The 22,046-nt window shown below is 38.6% G+C and overlaps 1 protein-coding gene across 3 annotated transcripts in view; it reads left to right on the plus strand.

Annotated features, from left to right (window-relative positions):
* Positions 1 to 22,046, plus strand: part of HSDL2 (hydroxysteroid dehydrogenase like 2) — a 75,990-nt gene that overhangs the window by 12,454 nt on the left and 41,490 nt on the right. For 2 of the 3 annotated variants that reach the window (XM_081237178.1, XM_081237179.1), the window contains exons 2-6: positions 3,792 to 3,955; positions 5,097 to 5,195; positions 11,501 to 11,615; positions 17,615 to 17,718; positions 18,948 to 19,046. In XM_081237178.1, coding sequence (XP_081093304.1) covers positions 3,792 to 3,955; positions 5,097 to 5,195; positions 11,501 to 11,615; positions 17,615 to 17,718; positions 18,948 to 19,046 — 581 coding nt within the window. The remainder of the gene's footprint in view (positions 1 to 3,791; positions 3,956 to 5,096; positions 5,196 to 11,500; positions 11,616 to 17,614; positions 17,719 to 18,947; positions 19,047 to 22,046) is intronic. The other variant, XM_081237180.1, reaches the window with a different exon arrangement.

Below are 22,046 nucleotides of genomic sequence, written 5' to 3' on the forward strand. Positions count from 1 at the left end.
AAGCTAATTAAAAATCTTCCAACAAACAAAAGTCCAGGACCAGATGGCTTCATGGGTGAATTCTATCAAACATTTAGAGAAGAGCTAACACCCATCCTTCTCAAACTCTTCCAAAAAATTGCAGAACACTCCCAAACTCATTCTACGAGGCCACCATCACCCTGATACCAAAACCAGACAAAGATACTACAAAAAAAGAAAATTACAGACCAATATCACTGATGAATATAGATGCAAAAATCCTCAACAAAATACTAGCAAACAGAATCCAACAGCACATTAAAAGGATCATACACCACGATCAAGTGGGATTTATCCCAGGGATGCAAGGATTCTTCAATATATGCAAATCAATCAATGTGATACACCATATTAACAAATTGAAGAATAAAAACCATATGATCATCTCAATAGATGCAGAAAAAGCTTTTGAGAAAATTCAACACCCATTTATGATGAAAACTCTCCAGAAAGTGGGCATAGAGGGAACCTACTTCAACATAATAAAGGCCATATACGACAAACCCAGAGCAAACATCATTCTCAATGGTGAAAAACTGAGACAAAAAGGAAAAGGAATCCAAGTTGGAAAAGAAAAAGTAAAACTGTCACTGTTTGCAGATGACATGATACTATACATAGAGAACCCTAAAGGTGCCACCAGAAAACTACTAGAGCTAATCAATGAATTTGGTAAGGTTGCAGGATACAAAATTAATGTACAGAAATCTCTTGCATTCCTATACACTAACAGCTAAAGATCAGAAGGGAAATTAAGGAAACAACTCCATTCACCACTGCAACAAAAAGAATAAAATACCTAGGAATAAACCTACCTAAGGAGACCAAAGACCTGTAATCAGAAAACTATAAGACACTGATGAAAGAAAGCAAAGATGACACAAACAGATGTAGAGATATGCCATGTTCTTGGATTGGAAGAATCAATATTGTGAAAATGACTATACTACCCAAAGCAATCTACAGATTCAGTGCAATCCCTATCAGGCTACCAATGACATTTTTCACAGAACTAGAACAAAAAAATTTACAATTTGTATGGAAACCCAAAGGACCCTGAATAGCCAAAGTAATCTTGAGGAAGAAAAACGGAGCTGGAGGCATCAGGCTCCCTTACTTCAGACTATACTACAAAGCTACAGTCATCAAGACAGTATGGTACTGGCACAAAACCAAATATAGATCAATGGAACAGGATAGAAAGCCCAGAGATAAACCCACACACATATAGTCACTTTATCTTTGGCAAAGGAGCAAGAATATACAATGGAGAAAAGACAGCCTCTTCAATAAGTGGTGCTGTGAAAACCAGACAGCTACATGTAAAATAATGAAATTAGAACACTCCCTAACACCAGACACTTGCAGGACTTCCCTGGTGGCGCAGTGGTTAAGAATCCACCTGCCAATGCAGGGGACATGGGTTCGATCCCTGGTCTGGGAAGATCCCACATGCCAGGGAGCAACCAAGCCTCTGAGCCACAAGTACTGAGCCCATGTTCCTAGAGCCCGTGCTCTGCAACAAGAGAAGCCACTGCAATGAGAAGCCCGCGCACCACAATGAAGATTAGCCCCACTCACCGCAACTAGAGAAAGCCCACCATGCGCAGCAACAAAGACCCAACACAGCCAAAAATAAGTAGATAAATGAATAAATTTATTTTAAAAAGTTAGCTCATTAAAAAAAAAAAAGGCACATGTGCCCTAGTGTTCTTTGCAGCACTATTTACAATTTGCCAGGTCATGGAGGCAACCTAAATGCCCATCAACAGATGAATGGATAAAGAAGATGTGGTACATATATACAATGGAATATTATTCAGCCATAGAAAGGAATAAAATTGGGTCATTTGTAGAGACGTGGCTGGACCTAGAGACTGTCATACAGAGTGAAGTAAGTCTGAAAGAGAAAAACAGATATCGTATATTAACGCATATACGTGGAATCTAGAAAAATGTTACATATGAACTGGTTTGCAAGGCATAAATAGAGACACAGATGTAGAGAACAAACATATAGACAAAGGGGGAAAGCAGAGTGGGGGTGATGGTGGTGGGATGAATTGGGAGATTGGGATTGACATATATACACTAATATGTATAAAATAGATAACTAATACGAACCTGCTGTATAATAAATAAAAATAAAGTAGTTGTCATTTTGTGGGTTGGGAGGAAGAAGAAGGATAGTTAGAGAGGAATAGACAGGTGGCTTCTGGGGCGTTGGTAATATTCTATTTCTATTTCTTGGTATTTATCTTATTTTGTTCTTTAAACTATACACATTAGTTTATATGCTTTTTGTGTGTTTGCTATTTCACTAAAAATAGTTAACACTTCTGTCTCTTCCTCACTTCTCCACTCCCCTTCTTTCTTGCTAAACCATTTATTCCGTATTTTGAAATCCTCCCACTTTTACCTCTTAATTTGCTTCTAGAGTGTAATCCTCCAGATCTTGGCAAGAGCTTTATGTTCTTTTGTTAACAAGCCTACTTATCTGTTACCCCTGTCTCTGGTTACTGTCCCTTTTTCTCTTTGTCATTGTCACTTTTGCTGTCCTCTCCATCCTTCTCCATAAACAAGCTTTTTATTTGCTTTTAGAAAGTAAACAAGAAAGTAGGTTTCCCTCACTGTTATCTGACTTTATACAGGTTTTCTTCTCATCTAACAACTGAATAATTAGAAGGTTAAAAGTTAAGGTGGGTGGACATAAAAAAATTAATGGTCACAGAGAACTTTCCTCAGTACATTTGGATCAGAGAATCTTTTGAACAATACCCTGAGTTCTTTGCCAGCTTTCTAGGTTTGTTTGTTTAACAGCATTACTGAGATGTAATTCACACACCACACAATTTACCCATTTAAAGTATACAATTAAGTGGTATATTATATATTTTTAGTATATTCACAGAGTTGTGCAACTATTACCACAATCAATTTTAAAATATTTTCATCATCCCCAAAAGAAACCCCATACCCCTCAGCTGTCAACCCCCAAATTCCCCATCCCCAATCCTAGGCAACCATTAATCCTTGTGTCTCTATAGGTTTGCCTGTTCTGGACATTTCATATAAATGGAATCATACAATATGAGGTCCTTTGTGACTCTTTCAACTAGCATAATGTTTTCAAGGTTCACCCATGTAGCATAGATCAGTACTTCCTTCCTTTTTATTGCTGAATATATCCCATTGTATTATGTATATATCACATTTTATTTTTCCATTCATCAGTTGATGGGCATTTATGTTGTTTCCACTCTGGCTATTATAAGCAATGATGAGCATCTGTTAAACAATTATTAGCTTTTACATAATTCCTTTTAAGTGGTATGTATTCATTGAAGAATATTTGAAAAATCCTGAAGAATATAAAGAATATGATACAATTTATTCATAATCCCACCACTCAAAAATAAGCTCTTTTTAAAAATTTTTCAAGAATAAGCTTTGTTAACACTTTCTGTCAGAAAAATACGTTTATGTAGTTTATTAATTCCTCATTTCTCTTTAAGGTTTACTTCTCATTTGAACAGATTTTGTTTGCCAAGTCACGGCAAATCTGGCCGCTGCAGTTGTAATAATTTGTAAATCATTGTACAATGGGAGTAAAGTAGAGTTATCAGCTATCAGATGGGGAGGGAGGAGGGTTTAGAGAAAGTTTGATAGAGGAGGAAACATGTTTTGTGACTATGTGCATGAATTCCTGAAACTGGTAAGTAAATAAAAACATTGAGCTTTCTAATAAGGTCACATCTGTTCTGTTGTAGGAAGCTAGCAGGATGTACTGTCTTCATCACAGGCGCGAGCCGTGGCATTGGCAAAGCTATTGCTTTGAAAGCAGCAAAGGATGGAGCAAATATAGTCATTGCTGCAAAGACCGCCCAGGCACACCCCAAACTTGCAGGCACGATCTATAGTGCTGCTGAAGAAAGTGAGTTTCAATACATAGAGAATTTGCTGGAAAGTTTAATTATATCTATCTGACGCCTACCCTAAAAATAATTTTATCTGGTTAAAGAAATATTTTGTCACCTTAGAGCAGTGTTTGGGAACCATTTTTCTCCCCAGCAGTTTTTTTTTTTTTTTTTTTTGCAGTACGCGGGCCTCTCACTGTTGTGGCCTCTCCCGTTGCGGAGCACAGGCTCCGGACACACAGGCTCAGCGGCCATGGCTCACGGGCCCAGCTGCTCCGCAGCATATGGGATCCTCCCAGACCGGGGCACAAACCCGTGTCCCCTGCATCGGCAGGCGGACTCTCAACCACTGCGCCACCAGGGAAGCCCTCCCCAGCACTTTTAAGTGATGGGAGAGACTCCCGTTAAATATCATGTCTCATGAGGGCAGTGGTTCTTGGATGGGAGCAGAGAGTAGAGGAGTGGAAGTAGAGGAAAGAATTTGAGAGGTGGATGGTGTGAACACTTTGAAAAAGTGCTCCATGTTACTTGTTCTCTGCATAATTCGCAAGTCATTATTTTAATATTTGCAGTTCACCAATAGCTATTGAGTGCTTATATTCAAGGCACTGTGCCAGGAGTAATGGCTTAAATTTCAGCTTCAGTTGATATTGCTAGTTTTGTTAGTTACGTTAATAGTATTATGGTTATGCTAGGGGAATACATATGAAGAAATTATGAGTGAAATGATGCCTGAGGTTTGTTTTGAAATACACCAGCAAAAAATTGGGGGTAGATAAACAAATAACTGGCAAAACATTATCAATCATTGAAGATAGGAGAGGGATTCATGATAGTTCATTATACTATTCTTTATATTTTTGTAGATTTTTGGAAATTTCCCATAATAAAGGTCTTTTAAATTACCTTCCCCATTTTAATAGCATTGTTAAAAATTACCTTCCTTTTTGGTTTTTTAATAGAGTTGGCCTAGCTAGCCTGCAGCTGGATATGGATTCATCGTAGGGTAGAGTTGCTAGTAGTTATAAGACATAGTTATTTACATTGATTTTCTGAAAATGGGGTACTTTCTTCTTTTGACTCTTGTGTCAGAGGTTTTATATTGATGAAAGTTTTAATATTTGAATGCGTTAATGTTTCTTTGTTTATCCTTTGTAGTCAAAGCAGCTGGAGGAAAGGCCTTGCCATGTGTTGTTGATGTGAGAGATGAACAGCAAATCAGCAGTGCAGTGGAGAAAGCAGTTGAGAAATTTGGAGGTAGAGCCTTCATTCCGAAATAATTACTGAATATTGGTAAAGTATAGGTGTAACTATAATTTTATATTTAATTTTCTTTTGATTATTTTTTACTGAGTCTTTTTGAGTATAACCGGAAATGGGTATTTGTTCATATAGAAGCACAGCTTAAAACCATCTGATGACTAATTGAATAATTATTAAAAATCATTTTGGATAGTATAACAAATTTACCATCCAAAATAAAGTTAAGACCTTGACAATAACATACATCTAGCCAAGTGGTTCCCCAGATCCCATGCACTTGTCTCTCCCCAGTTCATGTAACCATCATTTGATGACTTTTTAATATTTATTGAAAAAAGTGCAGATAACCTATTGGCATTCAAGATCTTTCACATTCTGGTGTTAACAGACTTGTTTTGGTTTCATCTTTCTTCTACACCCCTATGTAAACTCCCTACTTCAGCCAAAATTGTTTACATCCATTTCCTTACCTTGAATTTTTCTCTCAGCTTTTGCTCTTCCTATTTCTGAGGCTCCTCCAGTGCCCACTCCTCCACCTCTGATCCTTCCTGAAATGTTCCCTTCTTTGTCTTTTGAAATCCTACCTTTTTGTGTTTTAATCTCATCTCCTTCACGAAGCCAGTTTCCTGACTATGCCAACTAATCAGAAGTGTACGTTTTTCTTTCTCTGAATTCTGAAAACATTCCTTTGATCCTCATCTTGTACAACTTTAGATCTTAGTATTTCTTTTTTGTCCCCAATTGGTTCATAAGTTCCTAGAAGGCAAGTGTTGGGAGTTGAACTGAGACTTTGATGGCATTATAGCAAGGCACGTAGCCATGTCCAGATCCTGCCCAATTACCACTCTCTCCCTATAATATTCCAGAGACTATATGTACATGCAAAGGATATTGGCCAATGGGAAACAAGGTTAATGCTTTATTGTTAGCAAGGCTCGTGTTTATAACTCCCAATGTGGAGTGCTGTGTTATTCAGGACTGGAGCACAAAGCTTTGGCTCAAATGGGGCCTCTTCTTTTAAATCCAAAATCTTACTCCTGGTTGGCAGCCTTTCCCAAAGTAATGTGAATGCCCATGAGAGAAGAGGAGAGAGAATGCAAAATTACTGGGTATTTTTTTTTGTTTTTTGTTTTCTTACTGATGGGCCTGCAAATATGAAAGAGGAAGGAGAGGAAGCCACATTCATGTGCAGGACCTTTTATCTAAAATGACTTCACCTACTAGTGAAAGTGAGCAATTAGTGCCAATTAGGACTTAACCTAATTAGTTTAGCCATTCATTTTTAGGGAGGAATTAAGGGATAAGGTGGGTGAGGGTGGAAGACTGGAGCTTTTCCTTTCTCTGTATTCATCCAGTTTTAGTTCTTTCTGTTGATCCATTGGGTTTATCAACTGAGGATAAGTTTATCCTTCTTGGAGAATGAGATCATCAGAATATTGGGGAGAGCTGCTGCCAGCTTTGTCTGAGCCCTTTCTCGATCTTTATTTCTGTCCTGTAATTCTGTTAGAGAACATCAGCAGTTCAGCTGTTGTCTGGTATTGTCCCAAGAAACCTCTGAAATGAGTCAAGATAGACATTAGTTAAAGATACTCAAGACCATACTATATAGGCCCAAAATTCACCCCCCATTTATTATTTTTTTTAATTTAATTTTTTTAGGCTTTTAAAAAATTTTTTATTTTTTGGCTGTGTTGGGTCTTCGTTGCTGCATGTGGGCTTTCTCTAGTTGAGGCGAGCCGGGGTTACTCTTGTGGTGCCTGGGCTTCTCATTGCAGTGGCTTCTCTTGTTGCGGAGCACAGGCTCTAGGCACGCGGGCTTCAGTAGTTGCAGCACGTGGGCTCAGTAGTTGCGCCCTAGAACATGCGGGATTCAGTAGTTATGGCTCACGGGCTCTAGAGCACAGGCTCGGTAGTTGTGGCGCACAAGCTTAGTTGCTTCACGGCATGTGGGGTCTTCCTGGACCAGGGATCAAACCCGTGTCCCCTGCATTGGCAGGTGGATTCTTAACCACTGTGCCACCAGGGAAGTCCCCCCTTTTATTTTCATTTTTATTTTTTAAATTTTATTTTTCTTAATTGAAGTATAGTTGATTTACAAAGTTGTGCCAATCTGTGCTGTCCAACAAAGTGACTCAGTTATACACATGTATACATTCTTTTTTTAATATTCTTTTCCATTATGGTTTATTACAGGATATTGACTATAGTTCCCTGTGCTATACAGAAGGACCTTGTTGTTTATCCATCTTACATATGTTTTCACCCGCCTCCCAACTTCCCGTCTTGAATTCTAGCTGCATTGTCTAATCTGGTTCACCAGAAAGAGTTACATTATGTACTAATGACAGCATAGTCCAAAAATTTGTTCCTGAGTGTCAAAATGTGAAGCAGCTCCACTTTCCAGAGTTGGGATCCTCCAGAATAAACTGAAGTCTCACAAATTGATTTCTTCTCCTGTTGTTGCCACAGAATTTAAAGAGCCAAACTGAAATCTCTTTCTTGGAAGAATTAAGACCCAGAAATCTCTCCTCTCCAATTTTCTAACTCTATTTTGTCCCAGCCAAGGAGGTTCACTCAGGTGCATGGATGGTCTGCATTTTTTTAGCCACTGTAGCTTAGATTGTCTTCCATTGAACCTGGTATCATTCCCTCAGCATCTTCAATGTTGGATTAATTCAACTTTGTCTATCATGTGATCTACTTTTCCAGGAGTAGACAGAGAAAATGGTAAGGACAAAAGCAAATGTTGGTTTTTGTTTCTTCATGAGCCAGTGGATCCATATTATTGATTTGGGCTTCATGTCCTAGGACTTAGCTCAGTTGCTAGAAATCTTCAATTAAGAAGGTATGCTTTTCATATCTTTGGGGAAAAAAATCTCCCAATGTATTTTGCTACCTGTTGTTGAGATGGGCATCTGAAACACTTCTTTTTTTAATTTTTAATTAATTAATTAATTAATTTTATTTTTGGCTGCGTTGGGTCTTAGCTGTGCGTGGGCTTTCTTTATTTGCAGTGAGCAGGGGCTACTCTTCGTTGTAGTGCCTGGCCTTCTCATTGCCGTGGCTTCTCTTGTTGTGGAGCACCGGCTCTAGGCACGTGGGCTTTAGTAGTTGTGGCACGCGGTCTGAGTAGCTGTGGCTCGCGGGCTCTAGATTGCAGGCTCAGTAGTTGTGGCGCATGAGCTTAGTTGCTCCACGGCATGTGGGATCTTCCTGGACCAGGGCTCAAACCCATGTCCCCTGCCTTGGCAGGCAGATTCTTTTTTTTTTTTTTTTTTTTTTTGCAGTATGCGGGCCTCTCACTGTTGCGGCCTCTCCCATTGAGGAGCACAGGCTCCGGACGCGCAGGCTCAGCGGCCATGGCTCACGGGCCTAGCCGCTCCGCGGCATGTGGGATCTTCCCAGACCGGAGCACGAACCTGCTTCCCCTGCATCGGCAGGCGGACTCTCAACCACTGCGCCACCAGGGAAGCCCGGCAGGCAGATTCTTAACCACTGCACCACCAGGGAAGCCCTGAAACATTTCTGTCTTCTTGCTAAATTTACAAATTGGTGGTGGAGTTATCTTTATTTTGGAATCTATCCTAACATTTCCTTCCCTCCTCCTTAGGATCCACTTTGATGTATTTAAAGTGTTTTGCTTTCCATTTGCCCATTAACTTCTGCTTTTCTGGCATAACAATGCAGAATCTTAATTCTTAATTCTTCAGTGAGCTCTGTTCAGCATCTCAGCTTCTGCTGTCTCCTAATCAGGATGGATGCCACATTTATGAGATGATTCATAGCCTGCTCTTTTTTCCTCTGTGTTTTTTTCCCACAGATCTCCCAAGTCTTTATATTTTGCTCGTTTGTTTTTAGTTCCGTACTGTGGTTGCTACTGATATGGTCTGGTTTGGAGTTTTGTAGGCCTTTGTAGTCTGCCTTTTAGGGAACACTCTACCTTTGTCCTGATATTTCTCTCTGCTGGGGAATTATCCCTAACAAAGTCCTGCACAGTGGATGGTGCTTTCTGACCTGTGCCCTGGGGGGCCTCTGCCACATGGTACTCCCTATCACCTTGGCTTCCCTCATCTTCAGAGTGTTTCAGACCTTGAGTAAATTATGCTGTTTCATAAACCACAGATGTAATCTTTCTTGCCACCTTTTTTTTCTGCAGCAGGCATACATATATGCCTTTCCTTTATCATTTCCCACCATCGTTCCCTGATCCATTTTAATTTGGCCCATCTGAGTTCAGAAATTTTAAGATATCTCTTAATTGGACCCAGTTTTTTTTCTCTTTATCACTGGCGAGTCAAATACAGTTTGCCCAGTCAGTATATCTTCATTCCTCATCTACTTTCTTTTGCTTTTGGGCCCAGATGTTTGCTCTGCTAACATAGCTGTCACTTATTATCACATAGTGAGAGATGAAGTCAAGAAAGGTTGGATTTGACCAAGGAATCCATTGATTGGATCAACCCTCATTAGCTTCATCGCCTTAATTAGGGTAATTCTACACAGGTGGTTTGCACACCCATCAGTCCAGCATCTCACCCAGACCCACACTCAATTTGCTTTGCTCCCACCTGGCTTTTTCTTTAGTGAATATTATCTTCCTTGTCTCTTAGGCCCTAGCAGCGTGCCTTGTACAGACTAGCCCCTCAGTGATTATCTCTTAGTGATGAGATTGAGCAATATCTAGTTTTGTGAATTGAGAAGCATGTCGTGGATTTAAAAATTCCTCTCACTGGTCTTTGCCACTTGTGAAGGCAAAGCATCATCATTTTGTTTATTCTGGAAAGTTGGTAGTCGACGTGAAACTTGTCCAATATATACAGGTGATTTACTTGAGTTTGAGTTTTGTTATAACGAAGCTATAAAATGTAATATAGTTGAATCCAAAGTTATTCTAAGGACACATTTTAAGAAAACATTAGTAGTGCAAACTCTGTGCTAAAGAATATGGAAATTGAGGAATGAGGATGTGATCAAAATTTTATAATGTTACTATAAATGAAGAAAGGGAGCTTATGACTAATATGTTGTAAGTATAATAACCTTATTTAAACCATTTTCCACATATTGTGAGAGAGGGACAAAGCAAAGTTAAGAGGATAATAAAAGACGTTTAAGGCAACAGTCCAACCCCAGCAGTAGAAATTGTCATATATCTATTTGATAGAATATTAAATGCTCTTTAGAAAGAATGGCAGCAACATGAATGCAACTAGAGATGATCATACTAAGTGAAATAAGTCAGAAAGAGACAAATACCATATGGTATTACTTATATGTGGAATCTAAAATATGACACAAATGAACTTATCTACGAAACAGAAACAGACTCACAGACATAGAGAACAGACCTGTGGTTGCCAAGGGGGATGGGGATGGGGGAGGGATGGATGGGGAGTTTGGGGTTAGTAGATGCAAGCTATTACATATATTGAATAGAATGTATAAACAACAAGGTCCAACTGTATCGCACAGGGAACTATATTCAATATCCTGAGATAAACTATAATGGAAAAGAATATAAAAAAGAATGTATATATATCTATAACTGAGTCACTTTGCTGTACAGTAGAAATTAACACAACATTGTAAATCAGCTGTACTTCAATTTAAAGGAAAAGAATTATGAAGGCCATGTAGAAATGCAGAAATGTGTTTGAGATGCTTTTGTATTTTACCATTTTCATTTAACATTATTTAAGCTTGTAACCATAAATGTTACATATGGATAAGAACTAGATAGAATATGCAGAAATAATCATTATTCTAAATTTATTTTGTGTATAAGTTACCAAAACAAACCTGATCTATTTTCATGATTTGCCTGGAATTTAAACTCTAGGTCATTTCTCTTTTCCCAGTTCCCAAGACCAGAATGGAGCTCTTCCATTTAAGTAAGGGCCTTCGAGAGGAGGGAGACCAGTGTGCTTGGAAGGGAGACAGGCCTTGGAAAGATGATGGGGGGGGGAAACTTTAAGGAAATTGACCTTAGGTTCTTGGAGGCAAGGAGGGAAGACCAGGAAGTAAGAGAACAGATAAGGATGGGAGCTACAAACCACTAAGGACTAAGCTTCCTTGCAGTTTCCTGTGGAGCCCTGGTGATGGTTCCATGTGCCAGTGAAAATCATTTGGGTGCTGTTTTGACATAGCTACTGAGTCTTGCATTGGTGTATTGGTCAGTCATATTATCTAAAAGAAGTATTTGTGAACTCGGGCTTCAACTATATAGAGTAAATGTTTTTTATTTCTTTTTGTTATAAAGTCTAAATTACATTACTAAGAAGCTGATTATTTGAATACAGGAATTGATATTTTGGTGAATAATGCCAGTGCTATTAGCTTGACCAACACATTGGAAACACCTACAAAGAAAGTGGATTTGATGATGAACATCAACACCAGAGGCACCTATCTTACGTAAGTTAAAGACCTGTGGGAGAGAGTGTTGCAGTGTTTTGTCAGAGAACTAGTTGTAAACAGATTTGAATAGGTTAGGAATACAGTTTTAAAATCTAGTCAACCCTTATAAAGGCCTAAAAGTGCTCCAAGTCAGTAGATAGTATTTTAAATAGTTTTATTCAGAGTACCTTTTCTCTGTGATTCTAATAAAGACTAAAGTATAGCTCAAACATTTTCAAACATTTGCATGAGTAAATATACATATATGCATACCAAGTCTTCTGGCAAACCTGCAGTAGTCTCTTCCTCTGAAAAACACTGGAGTTTTAGTTATGTAAATAACAAGAAGCTCATTATGAATCCCATTTTAATGTAATTGAAAAAGGCTAATGCTATCTTGGGCAGTGTCAGGGAAAATATCAAATATAGAATGAGAGCAAATGTAGTCCTGTTGTGTTCTGGATTGGTCAGACCTAGTCCACTCTTGTTTATTTGTCCATTTGTTTATCTGTTTATTTACCTTCGGGTTCTACCATTTTTCATGTGGATATAAGGACAGATCAGCACAGAACTTTCTTATCTGCCTTATATGTACTTGTGTGTATCTGCCTTATACATTTGCATAGAACAGGTGGTTAGGAACTTGGGCTTTGGAGGCAGACTCCTTTGAGGATTCAAATCTCACCCCCCACCCTTCATGACTCACTATCTTCATGACCTTGTACAAGTAACTTAACCTCTTGCAGAGTCTGTTTTCTCATTTGTAAAATGGGGATAATAGAGAAGTATGTCATAAGATTGATAATAAGGGTTAAATGTAAAATTTGTCTTTAATTCTGAACTTTGCCCTTGGATGTGTTTTTTTGGATCTGCAAAACTTGGCTCTGACAGTGTTAAACATTTTGTTTTTATTAGTTACCTATATTCATAATTTCATTAGCTGCCTACATGAAAAAAATCAGGAGATTTACACAAAAATCCTGATTTCTGGCTTTCTTGAAACATTGGCCACATAGAGACAGCGTTCCCACATGGCAACAGTTAGCTACCATAGCCTAGTGGCAGAGTATCAACTGCGTTATCAGATGGGGACTGGGCACCATTGTCTCTGGATGCTGAGGGCAGGCTAAAAAGTTGCCACTTATCATTGTGCTTGCACTTTTTCTTCTTCTATTAAAGGAGAAAGTAAAATATTTCTCATACCCATGTCTCTATCTGAAGTGGGAAAATGAGACATATGCCAAGAGGGCCATATGTGCAAGTAAAATGGTTGAGAGCTTGCTTCTTTGTAGATGTGGGACATTATTTCTATAAATTCAATGTGTAACCTATATTCCTCCTGAATGGAAACCATAGAGAATCAAACCATAGTAAGATCTGTGGCAAGCATATTGAAAAGATTGTGGTGAAAAACTTAACTAGAAAAAGGACTAACATTTCAATAGGTTTGTGTTTATTTTCAAATAAAATAAGCAATGCTGCTGTGTGATGCAGTTATGTGTTACAAGAAGAAATTATCTGGGCATCAAAATATTTTACAGCTGGTAACTTTGTGAAAGAATTTTGATTGAATGTAAACACTCATTTAAATAAGTGTTTAAAAATATAAACCTAACCAGGAATACTATTCCTGCTGAATTAAGGGTTAGAAGGGCATGATGCATGAAAAACTTAAATCATTTGTGGCAGTTTCTATTATAGATGACGAAGCCACAGGTATAAATATTCCACCCACCCAGTTATATTTATTTATGGTGTCAGGATAATTTTGATGTGATTAACGTTTTTTAGACTGGATACTCATGACATGAACATCAGGAACTGACTTGAGGATTGAGAAATGTTTTAGAAAATGTAATGTAGGTTTATCAAAAGTGGTAATCAGGACTTCCCTGGTGGCGCAGTGGTTAAGAATCCGCCTGCCAATGCAGGGGACACAGGTTCGAGCCCTGGTCCAGGAAGATCCCACGTGTCGTGGAGCAACTAAGCCCGTGCGCCACAACTACTGAGCCTGTGCTCTAGAGCCCGCGAGCCACAACTACTGAGACAACGTGCCACAACTACTGCAGCCTGTGTGCCTAGAACCTGTACTCCACAACAAAAAGAAGCCACTGCAATGAGAAGCCCGCACACCACAACAAAGAGTAGCCCGTGCTCGCCACAACTAGAGAACGCCTGTGCACAGCAATGAAGACCCAATGCAGGCAAAAAATTAATTAATTAATTAATTTTAAAAAATCCACCTGCCAGTGCAAGGGACATGGGTTCGATCCCTGGTCCTGGAAGATCCCACGTGCTGTGGAGCAGCTAAGCCTATGCACCACAACTACTGAGCCTGCGCTCTAGAGCCCGCGAGCCACAGCTTCTGAGCCCATGCACTACAACTCTGAAGCCCGTGTGCCTAGAGCCCATGTTCTGCAACAAGAGAAGCCACCGCAATGCAAAGCCTGCACACCTCAACGAAGAGTAGCCCCACTGGCTGCAACTAGAGAAAGCCCATGCGTAGCAACAAAGACCCAATGCAGCCCAAAGTAAATAAATTTAAAAAAAAAAGTGGTATAGACAGTGTGGCTGTGATGGTCAGGGTTAACTTTAAACATATACAAGTCTAAACTAATGTAGAAGTGTTTCACAGAGGTGTAGAAATTAAGTTTGTTCACTGTATTGTTCACTAGAAATTGCTCTTGCTAAAAGTTAAAAACGGGCCGTTATGAATTCTAAGAATTAAATAGACTTCCGTGGTTTGAAATACAGACTATTCAGTGCTTTACTCATGTTGAATACAAAGTGATAATCAGTTCTGTGACGAGGTTGTGTGGTTGTGGTGTATTGTTGTAGAGATTTTGTTTTTGATTAGAAAGAAATCAATTCTTTTTTGCCACCCAAGAGAAAATTCCCAGCTCAGTTCCCAAGCAAAGATTGGGTCAAAGACTTGGCTTTTTTAGCTGACATTATGACTTACGGAAACACAAGTATATGATTCTCATTGCTCATTCCTTGTGAAATTATGTCTTTGGAAAACCCATTTGTCAAGAATAATTTGTCCCCTTTCCTATACCAAGGTCATTTTCCAAAAATGAAAGTGATGGCCTAAACTACATTCCTGTTTGTAGATTTGTTCAGTTCAAAACAAAACCAAAAAATCCGATATAGGAAAATGAACTAACCTTTTAAAATTACCTTTATGAATGAAAACTATTTGTGTAGTTGAAGAACTACAAATGGAATACATAAGCTGTAGGGCACAAAGGTACTAAAAACTAAATATGAGTACGTTGGAGTAATAGATCTACAAATATCTCAGGAATAGATACCCTAAAATAAAACTGTTTTTTATTATTTATTTATTTATTTATGTATTTTAATTTTATTTTTTTCGGTACACGGGCCTCTCACTGTTGTGACCTCTCCTGTTGCGGAGCACAGGCTCCGGACGCACAGGCTCAGCGGCCATGGCTCACGGGCCCAGCCGCTCCGCAGCATGTGGGATCCTCCCGGGCCGGGGCATGAACCTGTGTCCCCTGCATCGGCAGGTGGACTCTCAACCACTGCACCACCAGGGAAGCCCTAAAACCCTTTTTTAAAGCAAAGATTCTGTTCACTGTTGAAAGTTCCTATATTTATTAACAGCTATTTTTAAAAATAAATTTATTTTATTTATTTATTTTGGCTGCATTGGGTCTTCGTTGCTGCTCATGGGCTTTCTCTAGTTGCGGTGAGCGGGGGCTACTCTTTGTTGCTGTGCACGGGCTTTTCACTGCAGTAGCTTCTCTTGTTGCGGAGCATGGGCTCTAGGCGCACGGGCTTCAGTAGTTGTGACACGTGGGCTCAGTAGTTGTGGTGCAGGGGCTTAGTTGCTCTGCGGTATGTAGGATCTTCCTGGACCAGGGCTTGAACCCGTGTCCCCTGCATTGGCAGGCAGATTCTTAACCACTGCGCCACCAGGGAAGTCCCTATTAACAGCTAGTTTTAAATAAAATTGTTACCAGTTAAAGGCATTTTACAATGCCAGTTGAAAGACCTGACATTGACCTTTGAACCAAAAAAAGGGTGTCAGGTTTTTGGCCCTCTATGAAAGGCATACGTTATAAAAGAGAAATTCATAATGAGACATTTCCATTTAAATTTTTGTTTTGTTTTTTATTTAGTGACACTCACTTCATTCACAGAAGATAAGTATAGGTTGTTTTCTCAGGGAAGCCTGAGAAGCATCCTCAGGGAGAGTGTAGGGGAAGGCCCAAAGAACTGACCTATTTGGAGATTTCAGCAAGGATCTGGAGCTGCTTCCTGATCCCTGGTGCCCAGGGCCCTGTGGCCTATGTCTTGTGTTCTAGTGGTTTGAAGAAACAGGGTTGGAAGACAGGAGGTAGAATGCAGATCCTTATTTGTATTTCTAAGTTTTAATTAAATATATAATCTCCAGGATTATATGTGTTTGTATCATGTTAAATGCTTATAGAAATTCAGTAATAAGGCTCAATTGTATTTCTGAACCGTTGCTCTTTCTTACACCCAGCTCACTTTATTCATTTACTCAAATGCCCTATAGGCCTTGGAGCTTACAACCCTGATTAAGTAAAATAATTCATGTGAAAGTAATAACTAATAAGTGCAGTGCCTAGCCTACAGTAAGTTTCTAGTAAACTTAACTATCTTATTAAGCTCAAGGTATTAGTATCTAAGCGTGGTGCTAAGAGTTTTCAGTATAATGTGTAGGATAGGGCATGTTGCCGTGGAAAACGTACCTGATTAGGGTTAGTAACGCTGAGGGTTAGGCAAGCAAAGTGCAGGTGGAAAGGTTTTGTCTAATATATCAGAGAAGCTCATGTTTGTAATGTAAATGAAATGAACTCCTTCCCTTGAGTGTGAAATATGGTCTTATTGCTTGGAATAAGTTGTTTGTTTCCTGTTGATGCTTTGAGGTGCAGCTTTACTGTTCTAATGACAAACAGCTGTGATATTGTTTGCCCTTCTCTACCTCACCCCCATAAAAGTGAAGCACCTTTGTAATAGAAAAACAATATGTACAAAAACCCTTTAGTGATATTGATTGTATTTGGTTTATAAACTTAAAAAGACATTGCAAAAAAAAAAAGACATTGTAGATGGTAACAAGGATGTTGTACATTGGTAATAAAGAAACAGACTTAAGAAGAATGGACTAGTTTCAAGTCCTAGAAGTTATTGAATGTGAAATAAAACTAAAAACTATAAAATTATTAAGCTACAGTATGTTATTAAGCTATATACTATAGCTTAATAATTAAACATTTCCAAATGTTGGACCTGTGTCTTTTGTAAAATAAATTATCTACCTTTTTGAAAGCGTTTAAAAAACAAACAACTAAATATTGCCTACAAAGGAACATTGCATTGCATATTGGTACAGATTAAATTTGGTAATGTATTGGGAGTTCATGTTATTAAATTACAGTTCTAGTGTGGTAGGAATACTATACCTACTAAGATGAAAAAAAATCAGAATATGTAATACTAATAATAGCAGTTGTTTATTTCATGTTTAATATATGAACTGTTCTAAGTATCTCATATGTATCATCTCATTTTAATCCCTTGGTCAATCCTAGCTAGTAGCAGGTATTACCAACATTTACAAATGAGAAAACTGAGAATTAGAATACTATATATTTTGCCCCAGATTACACAATGAAGGGCAGAAGGAGGATTTGAACCCAGGTCTGTCTGACTTGGAAGGATGTAGTTGAAGATAATCTAAGTTGGGTTTAAGGCTAGTGTGCCACGGAATTGATTATTTTCATCAAGCAGATCATATTGTCAGGCCATTATGCATAGCTTCAAAGGATGAATATTAGTTGCTTTTCCTATCTACATTCCAGGTAAGTGGGGGAACAACAACAAAGAAAACCAACAGAAGTACCCTACCGGTTACTGAACAAGTTCAGTTGCTCTGTAGAAGTAGTTTAAAATATAACTTAAGAGAGTAATGAAGCTGTTAGAAAGCTAGTAACTTGACTTGTGTTTTCTTTTGCTTTCAGATCTAAAGCATGCATTCCGTATTTGAAAAAGAGTAAAATTGCTCATATCCTCAATCTTAGCCCACCGCTGAACCTAAATCCACTGTGGTTCAAACAGCACTGTGGTAGGTGGTAGGATGAGGGGATGGCTTGTTTAGTCAATTTGTTTTGTATTAAACCAGTATATCTATGATGTAATCACAATTTGTACATAGCGTTCAACATTAAATTTTCTATGCAGAAATCGATAGCATTCTGTAAGTAGATTCTTAATCTTTTATCTTTAATTTAAAAAATTGAGGTATAATTTACATTAAATAAAATGCACAGTTGTTAATGGTTCAGTCTGATGAGTTTTGACAAACGTATACACCTGTATAACCAATACTCAAATGGAGATATGGATATCCCTGTCCTAGAAAGCTCTCTCAAGTCCCAGTGGGTGTGTTTTATTGTATGTAACTTATTCTTCAGTAAAGTTGGTGAAAACGATCCATGGAATACTTTACCTTTCACAGAAAACTAGTGATTTAAGGTGAGTATGCTAAATAACAAGATTTATGTATAGGTGCCTCCTTTGAAATAGTTGTGTCAGATACTTAGTCCTTATTTCAACATAATTCAGTAAAATTTCGAAAGGAAGGCAGTTGAAGTAGGAACCCATAGAACAAAACCAAAAGGAGTTCTGTTTTAATCGACCAGGTTAAATGAATTTGCAACCTTTTGTTTATGTTTTACTAGTAGTAGTTTTCCTTTAAATGGTCACTTTCATTTTTTTAAAAAAGAAAAGGAAAAAACCAGATTAAGAAACAATAATGTAACTTACTCCCATAATGTTAAGAGAAGTGAAAGTTTATTACCGTCTTTTTTCTTTGAATCTAATATTAGGATGGAAGTATGTAAAAGTGGTTCATCCCTGATATATATAAAAACCATTTCCATAAAACTACAGTTACTTCTATAAAAACTGTTCTTTTAAAAATAGTAAATTAGGGGCTTCCCTGGTGGCGCAGTGGTTGAGAGTCCGCCTGCCGATGCAGGGGACACGGGTTCGTGCCCCGGTCTGGGAAGATCCCACATGCCGCAGAGCGGCTGGGCCCGTGAGCCATGGCTGCTGAGCCTGCGCGTCCGGAGCCTGTGCTCTGCAGGGGGAGAGGCCACAACAGTGAGAGGCCCGCCTACCGCAAAAAAAAAAAAAAAGAAAAAAAAATAGTAAATTAAAATTATGTTTTGTATTATTATTAAGTAGTTCTGAAAAAATATATTGAGGAAGGAATAGTAATAGAAAGAAATTGGTTATTTAAATTCACAGATTAATTTCTTTCTTAATTAAATTCTTGGTGATTTCTTTCAGCTTACACCATTGCTAAGTATGGTATGTCTATGTGTGTGCTTGGAATGGCAGAAGAATTTAAAGGTGAAATTGCAGTCAATGCACTGTGGCCTAAAACAGGTATGTACTTACAAAAAATCCATTTATTGGATTCTCATTTATTGTCTTAGACACTCTTTGCTGGGTGGGGTGGGGTGCAAGTGAGTAGCCTGTCAAAGGTAACCTCAGTCTGTTGGGAAAAAAGTTCAACTTTTTATTGTGCATAAAAGGCCCTTTTCAGTCATCTTCTTGCTTTGACTTGATCTGCGTGACTACATGATTGCTGTACTAGAAACACTGAACCCAGGAACACTTGAAGAGTCTCATTAGAGCCAGCAGGAAGCCATCTGCGTTTCCCTAACCTTTTTTCCATCACTATCTTTGGTACCTTAAAAAATTCTACAGATTCTCATACTTTTGTTTTCTCCTCACACATCCCAGCAAATGCTTCTTTACTTTCTTTCTTACTTTCTTTCTTACTACTTTGTCTTTTTCCTTTATGAAAAACCAACTTTTCTGTACTTTCACATGAGCTCTGAGTTCACAGAGTGCCTAGATCCCCTTTAGGTGACAGAATAACCTGCATATGGCTGGGTATGCAGCTTTAGAGTTAAATGTATGATGAAAGCTGATGGGTGCAGGCTAGGGAATATGTTGTCTAAACATGAGGGAAAGTCAGTAACAATGACAGAAGGGGAAAGCTTGTCCTTGTGGGTTCTTATTCTCCACTTATATATCAAAACAGCTTAAAGGAGGTAAAAGAAAAGAAACTATATCTATTATACGTTTTTTCATATATTTAATAGATAATGCCTGTGAAAACCTTAACTACTTTCATCTTAAATCTAAATGACAATCCTACCCCACAAAAGTATGATAGAGGGAAAATGTAGTGGGAATCACTTTTTCATTTTATGTATTTAACAGAACCTTTGTTGCACTAACATCAGTACTCCAACATGTAAATTAGTGTGACCCCTTTCCAAGGAAACTTCTTAGGGGTCAAGCTGGTGTGTCTCCTCCTAGGACAGTGCCCTCCATTCAGTGGTCACTTAGGTGTTTTTTGAATGAATGATAATTTTGGGTTCCCTTTGAAAGTATCTTCATATTCTTCATTATATTCCTTGAAACATACAGATTGCAGACTGGAATCTTTTCACTTATTTGAGGGTACAGGGGGTTTCTGAGAAGGTGACTGTTGAAACTTATGGCCTTGCTGTCCACCCTTTCCAACGACCAGGAAACTCCCCGGAGTGGAGCAGGTGTTGGGGTGGCAGGCAGGCAGGACATGGAAGGAATGAGCAAGACATTGATTCTGTAAGAGGAGTAACTGAGAAGCTTGAAGGAGGTTATTCCCCTCTGGGCCAGAGGACAGAATGGGGCCAGTAGAGAGCATTGGAGGGAGAATTAATACTCAGAAGTTCCTGGAGAGAGCTCAGCCCATGGAGATCTGAGGCCCTCACCTGGGTGATTCAACAGGTGAGAGAAGTATTTCCTACCCTTAAGGCTGAACAGTGAGGAGATCAGGGAGAATTCTCCTTTAGGCCTCCAAATGGATTCAGTAACTGGTACATCTGCTGTATTACCCACCCGTGGGCAGAGACTGCTCCACTTGCCCCTGCTGCCAAGGTTGCCATTGTTTAAAGTATCTAAGGGTGAATAGAGCAGTGAAGAGACAAAAAGTGCAGTGCAGCTAAGGGGATCCAATATCCAGACACAGGAAAAATAAACAAACACCACTGTCTGTTAGAAGAACACTTAATTCAGAATTTTTGCAAATCATGATAGCCCTAGAGGTGCTCTTGAATGGAACTGCCATATAGCAGTGTGAATTGTACCCAGAGTTGTAGCTTAGAAACAAATGAGGGATTTCTTTTTCTTCCCATCTGCTGTATACTAGGTGAGATTTCCTCAGCTCCAGGCAGCAGTGAAAGACCTAATGGTCTATGGTATTGAAGCTGGGAGAACAAGGGGCTGTGGGTGAGAATTTATGGAGCCCTGGGATATGTTGCTAATGCAACTCTTAGGAAAATTTAGCCGTTGCAGCCAGCTCTCTAGCCACTATCTTTCTTTTCTAATAAGAACTCCAGGAATGAAAAAAAATTTTTTAATGAACTATAGTTGATGTACAATATTATGTTAGTTGCAGGTGTACTGCATAGTGATTTGACATTTGCATGCATTGTGAAATGATCACCACGATAAGTCTAGTAACCATCTGTCTCCATACAAAGTTATTACAGTATTAGTGACCATATTCCTTATGCTGCATGTAACATTCCTGTGGCTTATTTATTTTATAACTGGAGGTTGTACCTCTTAATCCCTTTCACGTATTTTTCCCCACCCTTCACCCCACTCTCCTCTGGCAACCACGTGTTTGTTCTCTGTATCTATCAGTCTGTTTTCATTTTGGTTTGTTTGTTTATTTTGTTTTTCAGATTCCACATATAAGTGAGATCATATGATATTTGTCTTTGTCTGACATTTCATTTAGCATGATACTCTGTAGATCCATCCATGTTGTCACAAATGGCAAGATTTAATTTATTTAATGGCTGAGTAATGTTCCATTGTATGTGTGTGTGTGTGTGTGTGTGTATTACCACATCTTCCTTATCCATTTATCCATCGATGGACATTTAGGTTGCTTCCATATCTGGGTTATTGTAAATAATGCTGCAGTGAACATTGGTGTGCATATATATTTTTGAATTAGTGTTTTTGTTTTCTTTGGATAAATACCCAGAAGTGAAATTGCTGGATGATATGGTAGTTCTATTTTTAATTTTTTAAGGAGGAATCAATTTTTTAAAATTCCATCTGAAGTTTGACTAAGATTCTTTATGCCCTGATCTACTGTGGGATCAGAACCATGATTTATTGCTTCTTCGTTTCCCTTATGTTACTGTAGCAGACACAGTTCTTTTAAGATTTTCTGGAGAGTGATATTCGTTGCAGTGAGGCAAAGATGAGTGAAAAAACTGCTTCTACAGTATTTTTCAAACTACATGTCAAGACTCATTGGTGAGTCATGAAATCAGTTTAGTGAGGCATGAAATCAATTTAGCGGATTGTGAA

Source organism: Mesoplodon bidens (assembly GCF_964165515.1).
Source record: "Mesoplodon bidens genome assembly, chromosome: 6".
In the NCBI taxonomy this organism is placed as follows: Eukaryota; Metazoa; Chordata; class Mammalia; order Artiodactyla; family Ziphiidae; genus Mesoplodon; species Mesoplodon bidens.